At 50.0% G+C, this 21,637-nt stretch overlaps 3 protein-coding genes and 1 non-coding gene across 4 annotated transcripts; 1 reads left to right on the forward strand and 3 right to left on the reverse strand.

Moving 5' to 3' along the window:
* The first annotated feature begins 2,878 nt into the window (after nt 1-2,878).
* Nucleotides 2,879-3,895, forward strand: SOWAHD (sosondowah ankyrin repeat domain family member D). The gene has a single exon (XM_050901500.1). The coding sequence runs from the start codon at nt 2,879-2,881 to the stop codon at nt 3,893-3,895; it is 1,017 nt and encodes a 338-aa protein (XP_050757457.1).
* Nucleotides 3,896-10,755: 6,860 nt separating this feature from the next.
* RPL39 (ribosomal protein L39) lies at nt 10,756-13,401 on the reverse strand. The gene is made up of 3 exons (XM_050901748.1): nt 13,297-13,401; nt 12,813-12,916; nt 10,756-11,098 (listed from the first exon to the last, which is right to left on the reverse strand). Exons 1-3 carry the CDS (start codon nt 13,297-13,299, stop codon nt 11,050-11,052), a joined length of 156 nt encoding a protein of 51 aa, XP_050757705.1. The 5' UTR covers nt 13,300-13,401; the 3' UTR covers nt 10,756-11,049.
* LOC127019855 (small nucleolar RNA SNORA69) lies at nt 11,565-11,696 on the reverse strand. Its single transcript, XR_007766993.1, has one exon. It is a non-coding gene; the product is annotated as a small nucleolar RNA SNORA69 (small nucleolar RNA).
* A 65-nt stretch (nt 13,402-13,466) lies between the features above and the next one.
* UPF3B (UPF3B regulator of nonsense mediated mRNA decay) lies at nt 13,467-21,510 on the reverse strand. Its single transcript, XM_050901833.1, has 10 exons — nt 21,343-21,510; nt 21,057-21,163; nt 20,826-20,932; nt 19,186-19,284; nt 18,705-18,815; nt 17,946-17,989; nt 17,097-17,285; nt 16,450-16,601; nt 15,428-15,740; nt 13,467-14,556 (listed from the first exon to the last, which is right to left on the reverse strand). Exons 1-10 carry the CDS (start codon nt 21,508-21,510, stop codon nt 14,410-14,412), a joined length of 1,437 nt encoding a protein of 478 aa, XP_050757790.1. The 3' UTR covers nt 13,467-14,409.
* Nucleotides 21,511-21,637: the final 127 nt, after the last annotated feature.

Raw genomic sequence — 21,637 nt, forward strand, 5'->3', positions numbered from 1 at the left:
CCGGGCGCACCCACCGCGACGCCGCGCGGGGGGGGGGGGACGACAACCCGCCGCGCCCCCGGCCCCGCCCAGCCCCGCGCCCCTCGCGCCACCGCCCCCTCGCCCCGCCCCGCCCCGCCGCCCCCCTGCTCGGCTGGGTGCCGCCGGTCCCGCCGCCGCCCCGCTCCCGGAAGGCGCGGGGCTGCCAGTTCCCCCCCCGCGGCCGCCCGCGATGGTGCAGCCCGGGCTGCGGGCGGGGCCCAGGCCACAGTGTGGCGGGGCGCGGGGCACGGCGGGCTGAGGGGCTCGGGGGCCGCCGGGGGCGGCGGCGAGCGGGGCGTGGGCGGACGACCCCCCGACCAGCGGCTCCGCAGCCCCCCCAGCCCCCCTGCCAGGCCCGCGGGCTGTCCGGCGGGCCGCTGCCTGCAGCCCGGCCGCGCCCTGCCCTGCCCGCCACCGCGGCCTCCCCCGGCTCGCAGCACGGTGATGGGTTCCCCCGCACCGACTCCTCAGGGCAGGCCCGGGGGGAACCCTGCCCGACTGCCCTGTGGCCCCTCCGGTAACGCGGGCCGCACGCCTAGGGCAGAGCCGTGCAGCACTGAGGCGAGGCTGGGGTCTATGGTTTGGGTCTGAGGGTCTGAGGTCTCGCAGCCTCAGTAAATCACTTGCTATTTAAAATGTCTGCGCGCTTTGCGCACTTTCCCTGAGGTTCGTCGGGGCGGTTCACGCTCACCTAGGAACCCGACTGATGGCGGCTGTGCCGATTTCTCATCCAGCGGCAGTACAGCCCCTTCCCCGGCCCCCCTCAGCCCTTCGATGCAGCCTCAGCTCCCCGGTCCGGCGGGCAGGGGCTGGATAAGCCCATCTGCTTTGAGGGTGTAGCTGGTGACACTTAGGTTTCCCTTCATTTGATGCCAGCACAAGCATCGAACAAAAGCTGAGAGAAAGGGAACTCAGTCCTTACCCAAAGCAAATAACTTTCCCAGCCCCTCAGACCCCCGAGTAAAGCCCCCAGGGTTGGCACCCCGGTTTTAGCCCAGTCGGAGCTCGCCAGTGTGACCAGTCCCTAATGCAGGCACGACCAGGGTGGCCCTAAATGGATGCTTTGCTTTGCGCCATTGGTGCCCTCATTTCCCCCAAAGCAGCACCTCATTTCCCTCCTTCTTTTCCCCAGCTGCCACCCAACAAGTGTTTTAAACCGTTCCCCAGGATCCCGTGGCTGTGTGGGTCAAGTTCTCTGCCTCCCTGAGCCCGCAGAAGCCACCAACAGCCAGTGACAAAACCAGGCAGTGCCAGAAAGGGAGCAAGGGCACAATTATGTTTTCACCACCAGTCGTTTGGGCTTTATGGGATGACGCCGGCTCCCCACGCATCCCAGAAAAACTGGTCCAAGTGGTTGGAGAAAGGCAAAGCTCCCTCGAGGGCTGATGACCAGCCCAGGGCAGGTCAGAGCAGGGCTAAAGCTTAGGGAAGGCAAAGAAAAAGGGTTGAAGGGGCTGGCGTGGCTCTTACCTGCCTGACCAGCCGCAAAACCATCTGGTGACAGTTCAGCCATGCTATGGGTATCTGAGAAGTCATGGATAAGAAAAGCCTTGGGAGAAACAGGACCGGGGGCTTTCGGGGCAGAGGAATTTGTCCTGATTCCTAACAAAGTTAGGGTACAAATTGCTGGTGGCTGCAGCTGCCAACAACGCCGGGCATGCGGCCTTGCTGGGAAGTGAAACACAGCAAGAGAGGAAGGCCAAAATGCCGCCGGGCTGAACCATCAGGTGGCAAGAGACCCAACACACCGCCCCGGGCTGGGTCTCCCTTACAGCACAGAGATCCACCAGCCACTGGGGAAGCGGCCCCTTGGGGCAGTAACCTCGGCCTTCCTGAGCACAGCACCAAGGAGAAGCATTGCAATGGTGGGGAGCAATTATGGGGGGGACTGTAAGGCAGGTGCCTCACCAAGGCACCTGGGGCTTTGGGGTGTCCCCGGGACCAGTGTTACGGATTTACGCACACCAGCCACTGTAACAGGGTCCGACCCTAGGATCCCGCTGAGAATGCCAAGTCCAAGTGAAGGTTTCCAATTAGTCTTTTATTAGTTCTTCGGTTACAGCTCGAGCTGGGTGCCTCCGGAGAGGGACCCCCACCCCAATTCACGCCTCTCAATTATACCCGTACCACCCATCACCCGATCCCCAAGTCCGACCCCAAGTCCAATCACTTAATTCTGGTCGGTGGTGTTGATTTCTTACTGGTTTTCACTGTTGCTGGGCTGGCCGCCTTCTGAAGTTACTTCATTCTCTTGGAATTGTCTCCTTGGTCCTTACCCTCTTCATTCCACTCGTATCTGCCGAATTCAGTGAGTTCTTTGTTAGCAGCATTAGTTTTATCGAAAGTTCACGCTTGGTCAGCTCTTGTGGCCTAAGGCTTCAGCTACTTTAGCTGCTAATGCTAAGTGAGACTGTTCAGAGAGAAGAAAACAGTTGATCAAATTTCTTCTATAGCACCAGCATCGGGCTGCCCAGGACCCCCCCGCCTCCGCCCGCCCCAGCGGTGCTGCATGCTCCCCGCGGCCCCTGCACGCCCGCCCGCCCACCCGCCCGCTCTCCCTCCGTGACACCGCAGGCGAGCGGGGCTTGGGGGGCGGATGGCCCGTGGCTGCGGCCGTGCCCGGCGCCGGCGGCAGCCATGGACACAGCATGACCAAAGGTCGCCTGCACCGCCCCGGCAGTGTGGCAGCGCCGCGGATCCGCCGCCGTACCCGGCGTGCCCTCCCACCGTGCAGAGTCGGTTCCTCCTTTGCCTAACGCCAGGGCAGGAAGCGTGGGGTGAGAGCTGGGGAGCGCGAGCTGCGAGCTGTGCCCTGCCGGGGAGCGGGCTGCCGGCCAGCCCCGCAGGAGGCACCGCCATGGCCCGGCGGGAGCGGGAGCGGGAGCGGGGCTCGGCAGAGCAGAAGGTAGCTGGCATTGCCCGGACGTTTGCCTTCCTGGAAGCCGCCCAGCCCCAAGCGGGGAGCCTAGCCCGCAGCTCCCATCTCTGGCCAGCTGCCACGGGGAGCAGGGAGCGTTTCCATCCACTGCAGAAGATGGACACCACCAGGAGCGTCAGCCGGGGCAGCCAGGGCCCGGGGAGCTGGGGTAGGACTGCAGGCAGGCTCTCCGTTGGCCCTGCCAGTACCCGGAGGAAGGAGCTGAAGGAAATCCTCCTGCAGAGCAATAGCCCCAGCAGCACCATGCGGTTTGCCACCGCTCAGAAGACATCCAACGGCAGCAGCCTCCTTGGAGGGCCGCACCAAGAGCAGAAGCCCGAGCAGAGCCCCGAGGTGCTGTCCTTTGCCTTGGATCCCCTGGAGCACGAGTGGCTGCTGACGGTGGCCCAGGGCGATGCAGACAACATCGTCAGGCTGCTGGACCTGGATCCCAGCCTGCTGACCAGGAAAGACTTTGTGACGGGCTTCACTGCTCTCCACTGGCTTGCCAAGCACGGCCACCATGAGAGCTTCATCCAGGTCATCTCCCACGCCCAGAAGAAGGGATATCCTGTCAACGTGAACATCCCCACGGCCAGCGGTGGGCTCACCCCCTTACACCTGGCCGCCCTGCAGGGACACGAGCTGCTCATCAAAGTGCTGGTGGGAGCTTACGGGGCGGACACCAACCGCAGGGACCACAACGGGCGCAAGGCTTGGCAGTACCTGAGGGCAGACACCTCCAGGGAGCTGAAGGAGCTGGCGGGGGCCTTGGAGGAGGACTTGGTCCAGCTGCGCTCTCACAACACCAACAACAACTGTAAGTCATCCAGAGAGGCCAGGGCAGGGCAGGACTGTGTGGACTCCGGGGCCAAGGGGAAAGCCCAGCACTCCTGGCGCCTATCGACCCTCCAGGCCTTTGTCAGACAGGCATTTGCTTTCTTCCAAGAGCGCTGAAGCTCCCCTGGCCCATTCGCCTGCAAACCCGCGCTGAATAGCAGCCTGAAGAGCCCGAGGGGAGCTGGGAACTTGGCGAGATCTGGCGCTTGAAATCCTGGCCAAGCGGGGATTAACCCCCTGCATGGGGGCACCGTGGCCACCCTGGGTCTCACGTGGTCTTTTGGGGCTGTGCCGGTGCGTGTGTGGGGCAACCATGACCATCGGGAGCACTGCCTAGGGACAGCCCTTCCAAAAAACCGCCTGTCCCCAGAGGGGGTTTTCCCCCCTGCCCCTGCTGATGGGGACTCCTTGCCGCAGCCCAGCAGAGCCCCACGCTGGGGGCTCACGTGCCGGCCCCGCTGCAGGGAGCTGCTTCCCCGACACCCCGCGTGCCTGTGGGGGGATGCTGACCCACCATGGGAGGTGGTGTCCCATGCTGGGGGCCGGCGGTGGACGTTTGGGCTGCCCGTCCCGGGCTGCTGGCAGACTTTGCGTGTGAGTATAGGTGGGTAATGCAGCAACTCAGCAACTTGGTTCTTCCACCTGTAAAACGAGGCCATTGGCACTGCCCTGGCTCCCAGCAACGCTGTGAGGTTGGACAGGTCATAGTGCCTTGGGTGCCTGGACGAAGACACTGGCAGAATATAATTAAAAATTTGACAACCATACTCTGAGATGCCAGAGGCCTGGCACTGGGCTGATGATGGAGAAGCAACTATGGCTTCAGAAACAACCCCCCCAAACACTTTTTTATGTATGCTTCTCTGCTGGCAGGGAGAGTGGGTACAGACAAGCAGACCGTGCCACTGAGCTGCGAGCGCTTTCCAGCTCCCTGTGAGATCCCCAGATCTCTGCCACATGCGCCTCCTCTGGGTTGCTGTTTGTTTATGACAGATAAAGCTGTTTCTCAGTAAAGTAAGAGATGGAGTGCCCGGTTTGCCAGAGGCGGCCGGGCCCAGAGCAGTCTTTGAAAGTGCAAGACAAGTCCCCCTGGCAGCCCGTCCCTGGGGACCCCCATCCAGGGGAGCCTGAGACACTCAGCCCCACTGGGGATGGGGGCCAGAGCAGAGGAGGGACACCCAGTGGAGTGGCATGCGGTGGCTCCCACAGGGACTGGAGTCCAGGAGCAGCTCTGGAAAGATGATTCATTGCTCGAAACCATGGAAAAGGTATGAAGGCTGTGAGATTATCTTTGTTGCTACTGAGGTCACGCTCAAAAATGACTCTTGAGAAACATAAGCAGCATAACCCCGCGTGTATGTACCAGTAACTGCATTAAAAGGGCAAAGCCTCTGCTCGCCTGTTTGTGTTTTGTTCACCAAATGGAGCTCTGCCCAGCTGATTTCAGCTTGCCTTTCACATTCTCGAAGGCCAGGGCTGCTTCAAAATATCTTCAGAAAAACAACTGCCCCTTCCTCTTTTTCATCAGCATGAGACCATTTCTACCCCCTTAAATAGCAGTCCCATTTGAGAAGTGACACTCAGACAGCAACTGGGGAGTTTCTGTTCCCCATCACAGAGCAGCAGCCCTTGCGGAGACACCTTGCTTCGGAGGGGAGTCCCGGTTTCTTTCCAGCTGCCTTTCTGGGTGTCTGCAGAGGTGACCAAGGGACTCAAGATGATCTCTGGCCTGGCTGCGCAGGTGAATTTGTGCCTTGATGCAGAAAGATACACGAGTAACTCCCTCGGGGGAACTTGAGCCGGTGGGTTTCACGGACCCTGAGCAAACCCCATTTATATTCAGATTGTGCTCTGAAATGCTGCTTGGACACCGGAATAATTCAGTCTGCAGTGGACGATACGTGGAAGAACAGCCCCCAGATGAGCGGATCCAGTGACTGGATAGTGTCCAGTCCAGGTGACTGGGTGGACGCATAGATGTGTCTGGACATCTTTTTAGTCACTGGGGTCAGCAGCAGAGACATACAAAACACACTGGGAATGGATTTAATGCCTGATCTACCCCGGTTTTGTAATGCTTTAACTCTAATAGATTAAAGACTATGGCGACATAGGTCCTTCCAGAACTTCTCTGGCCACATCCATGGGACAGCAGGCTGGCTTTTAACTAGTCTGGTCACACCAGCACAAACTCCATGAAAAGCACTGAGGTCAAAACATCTGCGATCTTTAGTTCTGGTAACCAAAGTGCTGTTGATAAGACAGGTGGGTGCATGTCTGATGAAATATTTTTTGACCTGTTAGTCCTCTGTCACCCTTTTGCAGCAGCATGCTGCTGGGGAGAGAGCATGGGACCGCTCTTACATCCTCCTCTGAGTAAGGCACAGAGTAAACAGTAGACTCGGTGAGAATTTCCTTGAAGGAGCTGTTTCCTTGGCATTTGTACCTGCAGCTTAGTCACGCTCCACCAGGAAGCGTGTCCAGGTGGCGCACAAGTCCAGGAAACCTGGACTTCAATGTTCCATTTGAAAGTAAAATTTAACTGGCAAATGCTACACTTAAATACGACTAAATGATTTTTAGTACTTGCCTCCCCTTGACAGCTAACCAAAACCCCCTAAAGGCAGTTTTTTCCCCCATCTTTTGGTAGTGGGTTTGAAGCTGTTTTCTGCTCTGAGGCAAATTAGGCAGGCACTTCAGAAGGAGCAAGACCAGAGCCCTGCTTCTCTGGGTGGTGTTACAACATACTCATCAATGCCACCCCCGCCTTGCCTGCCCTGCAAGGGTTCCTCTCCACAGAGCAAAAAAAGGATCTTCTTCCAATCACAGTACCCTTTCTGCCGCTGTACGTTGTGTTTGTCCCAAACACCACACCACTTCCAGTGACCCACCCCTCTGTCTCGCACGGTTTATTCTCATACCTACAGAGGGGCAGTTGGTTTGGAAATACAGACACGTTTAAAAAATATTCCTCAAGTATACAATCAGCGCTAACTTTGCTTCTCACTCAGAAAACAAAAGCATATCCACCAAAATTAATGGACTAGAATATGCAAATTATTTAGATTTTTTCTTTAACACTTCTGTTGATGTCTCAGTTACCGTCTGTTAGCCCAGTTTTGCAGAGATCCCTGGTCCCCCCCTGCAACTCTCACAGGGAAGGAGAGGGCAAAGAGAGCTGCCACAGGAACAGCAGCAATCATTCAAACCCAGAGGTATTCGGGTTGGTTAAGGTTCTGCAGAAGATGGATTTTAATCCAATTTTAATTTGTACTAAATTTTCTTCGTGCTATCCCTTAATGTCCAATTTGAAAAGCAGATTCAGTCAAATGGGGAAAAATAATACAAGGGGTTATTTTCCAAAGCAGTCCTTGGTAGACGCTGCTTCCATCTAATAAAAATAGCACAGTAATGATAGTAATAGGAAGACTATCTAACAAATAGTAATAAATAGTTCAATCTATTGCTCAGGAAAGCTTTCCCACAAATGCCATGGAGAAAACTGTCTCTTTCCATTCTCATGTCCAGAAAATTACTTTTTTCCTCCTCAGCCAGGTCCTCATAGACACAATTAAAGAGAAACTCTGTGAGCAGCTTTGCCTGCCAGCAGTGGTGATGGGGAGAGGCAGGCAGCGGTTCGCAGGGCCCCAAGGCTGATCTTCGATCCTCAGCAGTGCTGTTATTTCCTAAACACTTGCTTCAAAGAGAAGAGCACAGAAGAGATTAAAAAACATCGGGGTAAAAGTGTTTGCAGCACATGGGCCTCTGTTGAAACATCTCCGGCAATGCCGTTTGCTGCTTTCCTGTTGCAGTGACTTACTGCTTCCCTCTGATAACAAAGTAGAAACTAGACTCTTACCAGACAGGAAAAGAAGCTAGAAGATACCTCTGAAGTGTCCTGAAGTTGGTAAAAATCCCAGCCTTGCTCTCCTGTGCTCACAGAAACCCCCAGCACGCCTTAGGAGGGAGAGACTGTCATGAGCTCTGAGCGAGGCGTGTATTTGTTATACATTTATACATGCTTGGCATATGCTACTGCCCAGCATTATTTGCTATGAATTGTAACGTGAAGGAGATAAATCTATTTACCTTCATTTACTGGGTTTGTATGGCAAGGTTTTGGTAGCTGGGGGGCTACAGGGGTGGTTTCTGTGAGAAGATGCCAGAAGCTTCCCCTGTGTCCAACAGAGCCAATGCCAGCCGGCTCCAAAGACGGACCTGCCACTGGCCAAGGCCGAGCCCATCAGCGACGGTGGTAGCGCCTCTGGGATAACAGATTTAAGGCGGGGAAAAAAATGGCGGCAGAAGAGCAGTGGAGAGAGGAGTGAGAATGTGCGAGAGGAACAACTCTGCAGACACCAAGGTCAGCAAAGAAGGAGGGGGAGGAGGTGCTCCAGGCACCGGAGCAGAGATTCCCCTGCAGCCCGTGGGGAAGACCATGGTGAGGCAGGCTGTCCCCCTGCAGCCCATGGAGGTCCACGGTGGAGCAGATCTCCACCTGCAGCCCGTGGAGGTTAACGGTGGAGCAGTCTGTTCCCCTTGCCCCAGTGGTGGGGACCCAACGCTGGGGCAGTTTGTGAAGAACTGCAGCCCGTGGGAAGGACTCATGTTGGAGAAGTTTGTGGAGGACTGTCTGCCGTGGGAGGGACCCCACGCTGGAGCAGGGGAAGAGTGTGAGGAGTCCTCCCCCTGAGGAGGAAGGAGCAGCAGAAACAACGGGTGATGAACTGACCACAACCCCCATTCCCCGTCCCCCTGCGCCACTCGGGGGGAGGAGGTAGAGAACTTGGGAGTGAAGTTGAGCCTGGGAAGAAGGAAGGGGTGAGGGGAAGGTGTTTTATGATTTGGTTTTATTTTTCATTATCCTACTCTGATTTGATTGGCAATAAATTAAATTAATTTCCCCAAGTCGAGTCCGTTTTGCCCGTGAAGGTAATTGGTGATCTCCCTGTCCTTATCTCAACCCACGAGCCTTTCGTTTTATTTTCTCTCCCCTGTCCAGCTGAGGAGGGGGAGTGATAGAGCGGCTTTGGTGGGCACCTGGCATCCAGCCAGGGTCAACCCGCCACACTTCAACATGAAAAGCAGCAACACAGAAGGTGTGGCAGCCTGAAGCTTCCTCAGGAAGCTGCCACCCAGGAACTGAGCCACCACGGCAGGCTGAACCCAGAAAACAGCACCTTCGCAGCCCTCAGCATCAGGGTGGGCTTTGCCGCAGCCGCATGGGAGAACAGGCTCGCACCTTCAGTTATTTCCTGCTGACCAGAGCATCCGTCCCGGGTCTGCACTGCAGAGGGAAAGGAGCAGCAGCCATGCAGGACTCGGTGCTGAGCCACAGCCGCCTCCTCCGCTTCCCTGCGGTAAACAGGTGATGTTTCACAGGCCCCAGCGGAGAATGCCGGCCTCGGGGAGCTGGAGTGCTGACTACTATGAGCAGTTTAATCCCTTCTTTCCTCTCTCCCCCTAAAAAAGGGGGTAGCTGCTAACTCTTCCTTTGAGCAACATCATGAGTTACTACCCTTCTGCTGAGCATGTTTTAAATTAAGCCGCACTTGTGGCTGGCATCAAGACCAACTTGATCAAGCCAACACAGAGCTCCAAACGAAACTCAGGAGGTTGTTACATATTCTAGGGAACATGCAGACATTATGTACTACAGTCTATAGGAGTATGGCATTTTGTAGCAGATAAATCTATCCACTGCCCTTGCTGTATTCTTCCCTTTCCTCCTCCTTTTCTACCTTCTAAGTGAAAATTTCATCTAATTATTCCACTGCACCTACTCCCCAGCCAGGATCTTAAGCCCAGGCTCCAAGGGCTGCCCTGCCCCGTGTCCTACGTGAGAGCAGCTCCCGGTGCTGCAGGCGCAGGGGCCAGACGCACATGGGGCAAGAAGCTGCCATCCTCGGCTGACCGCAGGCGTGAGGCTCGCGAGGAGCCACCTGCAGCTAACACAAGTGGGTGTTCAGGGGCAGCCTTGCCGGTACGCTGCTCAGGCGTGGGACGAGTAGTCTTGGTATTCAAGTATCACTGATTATTCTCAGCTCAGCGTTCTCGCTCCCTGGGCAAGTATTTTTATAGTATTTCTGGGCTTGTAACATTTCAGCATTTGCCCAGTACTGTAGTGCCATCATTCGTGCTGTTCAACACTTGCAGTTCAGACATGCTCTTCCACTAACTTAAAAATGTCACCCGACTGACCAACAGGCCCAGCTACACTTTACTACGTGGTCCACCCTGGATGTTCCCAAGGGCCACGTGGGAGATAACGGTGGAGGCGAGAATCTGCAGCTGTGACAGAAGCCAGCCATAGGGAACATACACGCATCCAATGTGTAAGCATAATGTAAGAGAGGGTGGTAACTGGAAATAGACTTGGTTTAGCAGAAGGTTTGGTTAGTTTGGATCCCCCTCGCCTACCACAGCACACCTCAAAGAGGATGCTACCTTACCCCAGAGGAGCATTTTCAGTGGGCTTTGCTTTCCAGCCCCATAAATTGCACCCAGCGGCTATACAGACACACCTTTAGCAAATTCCGACAATGCTGCTTACTTTTCTTAGGAACACTGCATACATCTACTAGAAATGTAATCCAGAGTCTTCCCTGGGGTTAAGGAATAAGAGGCTGATGCTCCAAACAGAGTTACTGTAGCCACAGTGGTCTATGGATCATAAAGTGAAGTCTGCCTTTTTCAAACCTGCTTCTAAAAGACTTTTTTTTTTTAAAACTATTTCAGTTTGTCTAATAAAAGATTTTCTTCAAATTAACTCCTCTAAAATCAGTTCTGATTTCTATCCCTTTTCTTTAAAAAATTCGTAAGCTTTGCTCTCAAAGGTCTACACTAAGTGAAAAGAAAGACACAGCCTACTCTATCTGAAAAGGTTTCTCATACTAAGTGAGATTATATTCACAGTAATGTTAGTTTTTATTTGTTACTATCCCACCGTATATATATATGAAATAATTTCAACTGAGTCATTCAGGTCCATATTTATTAGTAAGCTTGTACACTGTCAATATTCATGATGACGCCTGAAAGAAAGAACACTAATAGAACAGTCTTCATGTTTCAGATGGAAATTACTTCAAGATTTTCCCAGTTAACATCAATGACCCAGACTAGCTTATAAAAAAAAAAACCAAACACCTTGGGGATTGCAGTCCAACACTACAGAAGGAATCACTTGGGGGTCGCCGAACAGTGTATGGGGCGTATCAATCTGACGCAGAAAGACAAGTGTCATTAGAGTTCCCAGGAGACAGTCTCTCTTACAAGCCCAGTTTGGTCCTTCTCCAGTGTCTCCTTTTGGAGTTGTACCTAAGACAGAAGCAGGGTAAATTAGCAAAGTGTACACGCGCTTTTGAGGATCCAGGCGGACTGAAACCGCCTTGAATTAGCTCAACAGTAAAGGACCAAAATCTTTCTTACGTGCTATAGTGGCAAGCTGCCAACAATAATCAGCTGTGTACTCATTTTTTAGAATTTGCATCTGTTTACTTTCTTCATTCCCTAACCGACTAGCATGTTACTGCAACAGAATCTAAACCTCAAAGAGAGAAAGATGCCTGCAGAGATACATCAGCACTGGCGTGTGAATATCCTACCTCCTCTTTTGGAGACAAGAGCTGTGATCTTGTATTGATTGGCCAATGATAATGAAAACCACCCCTTGAATGTAGTTCATAGTCTAACACAAAAATTATCATTTTTGTTCCAAATATGAAAGCAGACAGCCTATGGAAAAGGCCCTGTTCCAGGAAAGTATATTCATTTATGAGTATGTACTTGTACATGTTAAGAACAAACGGTTTCACCACCGTATAGGTGAAACCAAAGACAGCGTTAACAGAGTTACTCTCAGCAGGAAAATGGCAGTACTCCCACAGAATGAAGCACTGTAATTGCAGCCTGCTTTAGCACACAGTTTGGATAAAAACTCATGACCGAGGTACTGAAATGCCACAAGACAAAAATTCATGATTTTGCCCCATGATAAAGTATTCCAAAGTACTGCAATTTAGCTAAAACAGAACGCCGTTGTAAGTCAGGATCTGGAAGACAAGGATACAGTTTGGGGCACACGACATCCATTTTTCCTAGAGAGAAACAAGGTAGGAGAAGGAGCAGGAACAGAACCTGGCAATTCTGTGCCATTTCACTGCCTGAGCCAGCCACTGCTCCTGTCACTCTCCTCCCTACTTAGGACAAAAAATGATCTGGGAGAAAGAATCCTGTTCCCTTAAGGAGTCTAGACAAGGGAGTGTATGAGATAAAAAGCTAGCTGCACAGCGCAAGTGACCAAACTATATCGGCTGAAGCTTTTAAACCAGAGGGCTCAGATGTACACCACCTTCTGCATGCCTCACACTTCCCTAGTATTCTACAGTATTCTTATTCCATTTTCCTAAATACAACGCTTGAAAACAAACACTATTGGCAAACAAAAAGGAACTGTTGCAAATTAATTCTGCAGTCATGTACCAAGGATCTTATACTATCAATTTTATTTCCCATACACCCCAAAAAGCCCTTTGCTCCCTTACGCACACTCTTCTGTATCTCAGAACACCCACGCTCAGTAAGGTACTGTTCCTTGAAAATGCAGGAACCCAGAGGGACAGCTATGAGAGAGGGGAAAGGTGTTGGGAAGGGGAACGTCAGAGAGGCTACCAGGGTACAAATTCTGGAATAAATTACCCACACATACAGTTCACACCTTCACTTTTGACATGCTGTTACCGAACACCTGTGGATACTTGCAGAGCACTGGAACGAACTGAACTGCTACAGAAGGAAACGGCACGGACGCCCCACACTGCCTCAAGAAAACACAACGCGCCGACAGTATCCAGTGTAGTTACGTATCTGCACTAGCACGCTGCTATGGTATTCACAGCCACAAAATTGCACTTTTGGTTGCACAAACGCTTTTGCACAATCAGCTTCTGACTTCAGTCCATACTGCAGAGGCAGCCTGATTTAGCGCCTGTGCGGCTGCAGTTCCTCACAAGACAACCGCTGATCTTATTACCTGATCTTATTGCCCGTTTTCATGCGAATCCATTGCGGGATAGGCCGGTTCTGCTTCTGCTTCTTAGCAAGGAAGCGTTTGATCTTGAACGTCTTGTGAGACGACTGGAAGAGAGAGCAGCCGTTAGTCCCACACGGCAGCCCCGCCCGGCCCCCGGCTCGCAGGCGGGGGGGGGGGGGCAGCTCCGCCGGGCCCGGGCCGGCCCCACTGTGGGAGCTCAGCCACGCCAGCGCGGGCGGGAGGCCCCGCCGAGCAAGGCACCGGCACCGCCGCCCCGCGCGGTGAGGCGGCCGGTAGGCCGCAAGGCCTCGGCGAACCGGGGACGGGGAGGGGAAAGTTGCACCCGGGGCCCTCCCGCTCCACCGCGGCCGCTCCGCCCCGCCCCCCCGCGCGGCCTGCCTGCCGGGAATCCCAAGCCAGCCGGCGGCGGCGAAAGGGCTCGGGGTGTCGCGGTACGGCGGCGGATGGCGGCCGATGCTCTCACCATGGCGCGGAGCAGGCTGGCGTCCCACCGATGGCGGCGGCGGAAAAGACGGAAAGGGCGGAGCGAGGCGGCGAGAGAGGCGGGGCGGCGCCGGCTCCGCGGCCACAGCACCCCCTAGCGGCCCGGCGGGCCCGCCCCGGCGCAGACGGAGCTCAGTGAGGGACGGCGGCGGCACGAGTTTCTGCGAGTTTATTGGTTTTAGTACAAAATAGCTATGGCTAAAATTCGCTAGCTTAGGAGGAGCTGCTACTGGTGAGGTCTCTTTCTGGGCTGTAAAACAATACTTCAAGTTATGAGGGAAGATGAAGCAGTACCGAGAGGGCAGGAGTTAGGAAACGTTTCACTCTAAAGAAGGGAGAATGCTGGAAAAGAACAGGATGCTCAAACCAGCCACATTTGATTAAAAATAAGCATTTCAATGTAGGTAGACTTTACATGAGAATTTGTCAAGAAGTATTCCCATATTAAGCCAGCTTATTCATACACTCCAACTTAGTTACTTTATCCAGAGAACCACTGAAGAGGAAGGCTTCTCCCTCCCTAACATTATTACTGCAGTGCCAGATGTTCTCCTCTTTACATGCCAGAGGGCTCCTCTTCACCGGTGCCTCAACAACCCCAGCCTGCGTACCTGTCTCAGTGCTCGACTGACATAATTTAGCTATGATTGCCTCAGGCAGGAGCACCACACAACACAGCAACACCTGTGTTAACTCCGGGCAACTTCAAGCTTGCTCTGCTTAAGTGCATCAAACACCGGCTCCGATCGCTTTACAGTAAAGCTCTGGCTTTAGATCCAGGTGTCATCTCCTCCTGACCACATGACTCATTTATTATCATACTTAAGGCCATAAAGTCTTTCTACTTTGCAAAGATTCTCTTCTCTGTTGTAGTTAGATGCTGGGAAAATAAATTCAAATAACTGAAAATACAATGAGAACACATTTCAAATTCCGAATCTACAACTGAGGTTTCTTTAACCAGAAACATCCAACAGCACAATGCCCCCTTTTCCTCCTTTGTTCCTTCTTCGCTTCGAAGGCACTTCTGGATTGCGTAGTACATGCTCTTTGGCTGCACAGACAGTCAGAACACATAAGGCTTGCATGCTAGTCACTCCTCTTCCTTCGCATTACTGGTCTCACTCTCTTGTTTCTTATCCGCTCCCTGATCTGTGGGCTTTGCAGCACTGTCTTCATACTGACACAATCTGCTTCGGCTTCGGGCTCCTGGCTGGTACAGCTGCATTGCTGGACGATCCTGAAATAAATCAAAACTATTTAGACTCTTTCATAGCCCCATGCCATGATGGTTATTATGCCATCAGTGATATTAGAAATGGCTCAAATTCAAACTTTTCAAGGTGTTCTAAGTTAAATTATTCCACCATGGTGGCAATGTAACTTCAACTGTCTCAAATCAAGGTTGTCTCTGTTGTAAGGCAACATCCCTGTTCAAGCCACAAAGAACACTGCACACAGCTGAAATTATTTGTACAGAGTTTCCTCTTGAGACGAGTTCAGCTCGCCCTCTCTCAGAACAGAGGCCAACTTCAAAGCTTCTTCAACACCTTGAGTTTCATTCGTACCCGATAACGCTGTAAGTGTCATGGAAAACTCGCATACTGATGCTGCAAAGAGATTTGCAGAGTCTATAAAACTAAACTCAAGACATTATTTCTTGAGTCTACAGGAGATCTTCTGTCCTATTCTGCATGTAGCAGTCTTGTCCCTGTTTTGGAGGAACCTGTTCAATCACACTCCCACTTCGAGATGTGTTTTCAGGCATGTACGGCATCAGCAGAGATACAGGCAGGTTACTGATGCTCTGCCGACACCTTGAAGATACAGCCTATGGCATAAGTCAGCAAATGAAAAGGGATCAGTGCCTTTACAATTTAGCCCGTGGTATCTTGGCTTAATTCCTGTACAGTGACAAGAAATATCACAAACAGTTTAGCAAAGTTTAGTGGACAAATGCGCAAACTTTCCCACAATGGCAGAGTTTGTTACCAGAACAGGGAGACGTTTCAACAGAGAAACCACGCGGTTCTTTCCTTGAAGCGCTTTTATCCTAAAACCCACAAACTGGTCCCTACGAATCAACACATGAATTTAAAGAAATCCAGCACCTTGTTTCTGATACGATCCCTCTTAATTGTATCCTCTTTTTTATCGTCTTTGGTTACTTTCTCAGATTTGTCCATGCTGCTGGTAAAGTCTGTAAGATCACTTTTCTTTCCCTTTTCTCTGAGTAAGTCTCTCTCCTTTTTCACCTCTTCCTCTTTTCTTCTAAAAACCTTCTCTTTCTCAAAGCGCTCTTTCTGCCTCCGACGCTCCTCTTCTTGGCGTCTCAGTTTCTCCCTCTGTGCTCTCTCATATTCTCTGTCTCTTTCAAAATCTCTATCTCGGTCCCTGTAGTCCTTTACACACTCATCTTCTGATCTGTATGAAAACAAAACTGAAAATTAAGCTCAAAAGATTCATCAAACAGAGCTGGGAGATCAATGTAATACTGGTGTAAATTTGCAATACGAAGACGACACACTGGTAGGTTCTAGGGAGCTTTTGGGAAGCTGTAATAACCTGAGTCATGCATGATAACCAGAGACGACACTGACTGCTAGCACTTCCTAGCCTTCTACTCGCATAGCTGGCTGAGGCTCCTCTGGCTTTGGACAACACCTGAACTTCTCTGTCTCATCTCTCTTTCTCACATGGCAGAGCTGAACCTTGAACAGATCACGGAGCTGTTGAGGATTACACTTTCCACTTTGACCTTTTACAAGACTTAAAGGGACTGGTAACTGGAGTACACCTCTCCTCTTGCCATGGTTGTAATTCCCTCATTGCAAGGACAGCGCTCACAGCCTGTTGCAGGTCACCTACCCCTGGGCTTCTTCTGCGGAGTTCCTACAAGTGAGTTGCAAAAACATTAAAATTTGTCCACTAGTGAAGAATTGTCAGGTAATTCACTCAGCTTTCTGCAATCACGGGGATGTGCACTGCCACAGAGAACACATCCCATGCGTCATATCAGAAAAATAATTTGAAAGGAATTTCAAAACATGGTCATGGCAGAGCAGCCTAAGCCTCAGTACGATCAGGAAACAAGTTATATATACATATATATTTATAGCAAGTACTAGAATACTTTTTTGCCTTCTCTTCTTTTGTCTCCCCATCAGATCGTTTGGCAGATGCACTACTCGCATTTTTTTCCTCCCTCAGAGTCTCTTTTTCCAGTTTCTTGGATTTTTCTTTTTTCTCCAAGTCTTTTTCATCTTTTTCAGGCTTCTTAAGTAGCTACAAAGAAAACAGAAGTCTCAACTAAAAAGCTCACTCTAATACACATTGTCTGGCACAACACCGAAATTGCATCAAAGGAACCATAGTCCAGTAAGAAATAAACATTAAAGTAATATTACTGCAAATTGTAGTATTTCTAAAAGCTGGAGTGTATGAGTAAGCATAATCCACACAGCAGACTAGGATTTTTCTCCTAAAACAGGCCATTTTAGAAAGCTTAAAAATAGTCTCCATTCCATAGTGAATTCACAATTCTGTTTACCACAGCATGTACAACAGTCACATGACAAAAGCTTTAAATATTACTATGGAGCATTACAGCATATAAACTTTTACAATGCCTAATATTGAATATTACAAAAAAGTGGTAGTTTACTAACACCAAACTCATGTGATTCTTCACACAATACTCAAAGCACATTTTGAGAGACTGATATACAAATAATAGGGGAAAGGGAGTGTAACAGCTTATAATAAAGAACTGTTCTAGACCTTAATCTTTGGTTCTTCTTTTGATCTGTCTCTTTCTTTTTCTGGGCATCTGTCTACTTTCTTCAGTTTTTCTGCTTCTTTTCTCTTCCTTCTCTCCTCCTCTTTCCATTTTCTTCTTTCTTCTTCTCTTTGTCTTTTTCTTTCCAATTCTCTCCTCCTCCTCTCCTCTCTTTTTTCTTCTCTCAGTCTCTGTGTGTATAAAAGCCAAGAGAAATAGTGTATTTCCACCCTTTAAGCCTAACAAGATACCCTGCCACAAAGTGATAAAGTATTTCATCACCAAATAACTCACCTCAAAACCGCCTGTTATAAAGGAAAAAAAAAAAGTCCTGTCGTGCCTATTGTTCTGTTGTGAACCTGAACATGTTACAGCAGCATTTCATTTTTTTTTCTTGCTCATAAGCCTTGATTTGTACTGTCTTAAAAAAAACAAACACCACACTAGCCTCAGCCTTTATCATTCTAACTTTCATCTGCCCCATCTGTGATTTTCTCCATCACTAAAATTTAAAGTGAGATATGTGCTAGGAGAAAGATCATCTACAAGGACCTCAGCCATAACTGCATTAAAAATGAAAGCATTAAAACGGAATCTGGTTTGGCAGTGCCACAAGAGACGTTTAGCTGTGACCAGAATGCACGCAAAGCACCACCATTCCTACAAAGGCCAGCGTTCTAGTAGTTTAAAATATGTGAACCAGATGTTAACAAATAAGTTGGGTCAAAAGCTGCTTCTTCAAAAGGGCGGGCAGAAACGTATCAATATACACATTGCCATATACACACCCATGCTTTAAATGAGCAAATTGTACTTGCAAGCAACAAGAAGATTCCGGAGACAAGTCTTACCTGTTTATTTTTCAAGAAGTTCAATAAAGGAGTAGTCTTTTTAGCTAGAGAATATATAAAACAAATGTAAACAATGTGCCTTACCCAATACTGTAACACCTACAACAAAACCCTATATGAAATGAAGAAACCTCATGGATTATCCAGCCTATATCCTCTCACATACAGCAATGCAACAGTGAAACCAGTATTCCAATCCTATCCCTGAACAGTGGCAACTATTAGGATTCTATAAGCTTCTTTAGGACACTAATATGATATCCAGTACACCTATCTGTAAAGGGCTCTTCAGTCTGCATTACGCTTTTCCCAGATTCTCTCGCTTTGAAAGAGATACCTGTATACATGCTTAAAAGGAGCATTCTGGTCATTTTTGTGGTATTTTACTCAACCACAGCATCTCTTAACTTGTGCCTGCATGGAACATCACTGCTCACAGCATTTTGCATTAAACATCACTGCATCTCACTGAAATGCAGCCACTCCACAGCCTAGTCTGGCTAACAAACATCTGACTAGCAGCTTAAAACGGGAAGGAAGGAAGGTTATCATACACAATTTAAACCCAGAGGAGAATTTAGAGCATGGGAGCAAAATAAAATACACTGAATAATATTACCCTAAAGGTTTAACAAATACCACGCAAGCACACAAAAGAATTCAGTCTCCTCAAGGTTGAGAAATCACAGCTTCAAATTACACCACGTACATTTCTTTGTGCTCTAGGAAAATGTAACTATAGTACATAGATTTCCATACCTATTAGCTCTTTGTTTCTTGCCTCTATTTCCTCCAACAAAGTTTCAGGAGTGGAGGTTAATTTTTCATCATCTGCGCTGTAACTTTCCAAAAACTTCTTGTACTCTGGATCTACAGGGGAGGGGGGGAGAAGAAAAAAAAAAAGGAAAAAAAAGGGAAAAAAAAGATACACTGTAGCATGAAAAGAATCTGTACTCCGCACTGCTGGAAGTCTGGGTTAGATTTGCGTAAATTGTGTTGTTTATATGTCACCTTTTCATAATTCGGCAGCTCTCAAATGAGCTGCTGCATTATGTTTGTCTAGGACAATCATATTTAATAGATTTGCAGCTATTAGACAAAGCAGTGCTAATAAGCTTCACATACAATTAAGCAAACATTCTATTGATAAACTACAGTGTCACAGTAAAAACATTATATTCAAATTACTGCTGGGACTTTCAAGTCTACACATGCAAAACAAACTAGCTAGCTGTTATACCATCTTCGATAGTTCCAGTTTTGGCATCCTTTTTCTTACTCTTCTTTTTTGCAGCTTTTTGGAAAGGTGCAAACTCAACTATGGCAGCATATTCCTGACCTGTTAAGAGGAGAGGGAAAAATACATTAAAATAGAGATGAAACAGATATAAAATAAGAGTATATTGTCCATGTCTAAAGCAGGAAGATAAGCGTCACAAGAAATATGCAATACTAGAAGAGACTACTTGGACAGCATAAAAAAATTTTTGTATTTTGAAAGCCATTTAATAAAAAAAAAAAAAACATTTTAGAGACAGCAGAATTAATGAATTAAACACTCTCACTATGTTAACAAAACAGCAAATTCACAGACTCACAACAAGAAGGAAATACTAGATTTAAGACTGCCCATAACTGTCAGTTCAGCCACCTCAGCTACACCGCACCACATTAATATCCTTATCCTACAGACTATGCATTCACTGTGCAAGTAGAAGAAAATATTTTAAGTTAATGCAACTGAGGCAAATCTCGATTTTTGGCAAAATACAATAGAATGCAACACATTACAGCCAGGCTTTAAAGTTTTATCTTCTGACAAGAATGCCACATTTATGGCCACATAAATGCAATCTTACTGTTGGGTATGGCAAATACAGCATGCTGTTACACTGCAAACCAGCTTATTTAAAAGCTCTAGATGTTATTAGAACCTTGTCATGCAACCCTCCTAAATAAGGAAGAATCTCATGGACAGAGCTTTGTGTCACATAGAACACCTGGCTGGATGAAACGTAAAACACGTGTACTTGAAACAAAGTTCAAGGTGAAGTCCTTAGCCTACTGAAGCCAACAAGAAGACTCTTGTTAAAGCTTTTGCTAAATATGTAAATTTAAGGTCTATCAATGAGACTAACAACTTTTAGTGCTACCCAATGTAAGCAGTTTTGACATGCAAAATTTAAAAACGTGAGATGTACTGAATACCTAACGTGTATTTAGAAAAAAGATGAGCGGCAACTAAATACTTGGATGTTTAACCAATGAATTAAACAAAATATTTGTTTCCTACAGATTAATGTCTCCAGAGAGCAGTCACTTTCACAACTTAGACTGCAAGGAACAAGCTGTTCCTTTTACTGAATCAGGATGACTCACTCAGTTGTAAATTGGAACAAGTAATACTCTGAATTAAAAAGTGACCAAAAAATAAGTCACACTGTTAGAAGTGTACAGACCAGGTGAGGGGAGTAGCAGAGGGTGGCATCCTTAACCTCAGCTTCATTTAGCTTGGACAGCGACACCACCTACCCACTTTCACTTTTCAGACTTTATACTCAGGTATGACAATGCAAGTATTAACCTCAGTAACGCCGCAACTGGCTTTATATTGATACCACTACTACCTTGATGTACGCTTAACTGGGTTTTACACATAATATACAAAATCAATTTAGAAATATACAAAATCAACTTAGATTAGTTTCCACAGAGCAAAAGACATTTTCTTTGTTCTTTGAAATACTGCATGACATTCATTTAAGGCACTAAAACCAAACAAATCGGAAGCTGCTCACACCCACCCCTCTAAAATTCAACGAGCACACTGCGCACACACCAGGAACGATGCAAACACACAGCCGAGCGCCGTTCACTTGCCTTTGTGATCGACAAAAACATAGCCGTCAAAGCGATCCCTGAAGAGGACTATGTCTTCCTGGTTTTTAAAGTTGATGTAGGCTCTCGAGAACATGTGAGGGTACAAGCTGCAGAAAGACAAGACCGAGAGAGCAGGGCTGACTAGGCGGTGGTGGCGGCGCCTCTCGGGGCCCGGCTGGCGGCAGCGGCGGCTCTCGGGAGCCGCCCGGGGTGGGGGTCCGGCGGCCGTACCTGGAGTCGTTGGCGAAGAACTCGAAGTAGTCATGCTCGGGCAGGGGCTGGAGGTGCTCCTCCAGCTGCTCCTTCGTCAGGCTGGGCGGCAGCCGGCGGATCACCACCTGCGGCACGGCGACGGCGGTTAGGGCGGCCGGGGAGTAAGTCCTTGCCGCCGCCGCCCCCCCCCTCCTTCCCGGGGCGGCCCCAGCTCTCCCCCCAACGTCCACCTCCCACGGCCGCCGCGCGAGGCCCGTTACCGCGGGTGGGGGGGCCCCCACACCGAGCAGCGCGCAGGCCCCACCTTGCTGAGCGTCTCCTTCTTGTCCTTGGGCCGCTCGAGGCGGTCGAGCTCGGCACCGCCGGCCCTGCCATCCGTGCCGGTGGCGGGCCCCGACCCCAGCAGGGCCCCCGGCCCGGCGGCGGGCCCGCGCCGCTCCTTGGGCCTGGCGTTTTCCTTGTCCTCCTTCATCCCGGGCCGCGGGACAGCGCCGTGCGCCCCCGCGCGCCCATTGGCCGCCGCGCCTCTCGCGCGACTGCGCCTTGAAGGGCCACGAGCCGCGCCCTCGGCCGAGGCCTCCCCGCCGCGGCCCTGCCGG

The sequence above is a fragment of the Gymnogyps californianus genome, chromosome 9 (genome assembly GCF_018139145.2).
Source record: "Gymnogyps californianus isolate 813 chromosome 9, ASM1813914v2, whole genome shotgun sequence".
Classification (NCBI taxonomy): domain Eukaryota; kingdom Metazoa; phylum Chordata; class Aves; order Accipitriformes; family Cathartidae; genus Gymnogyps; species Gymnogyps californianus.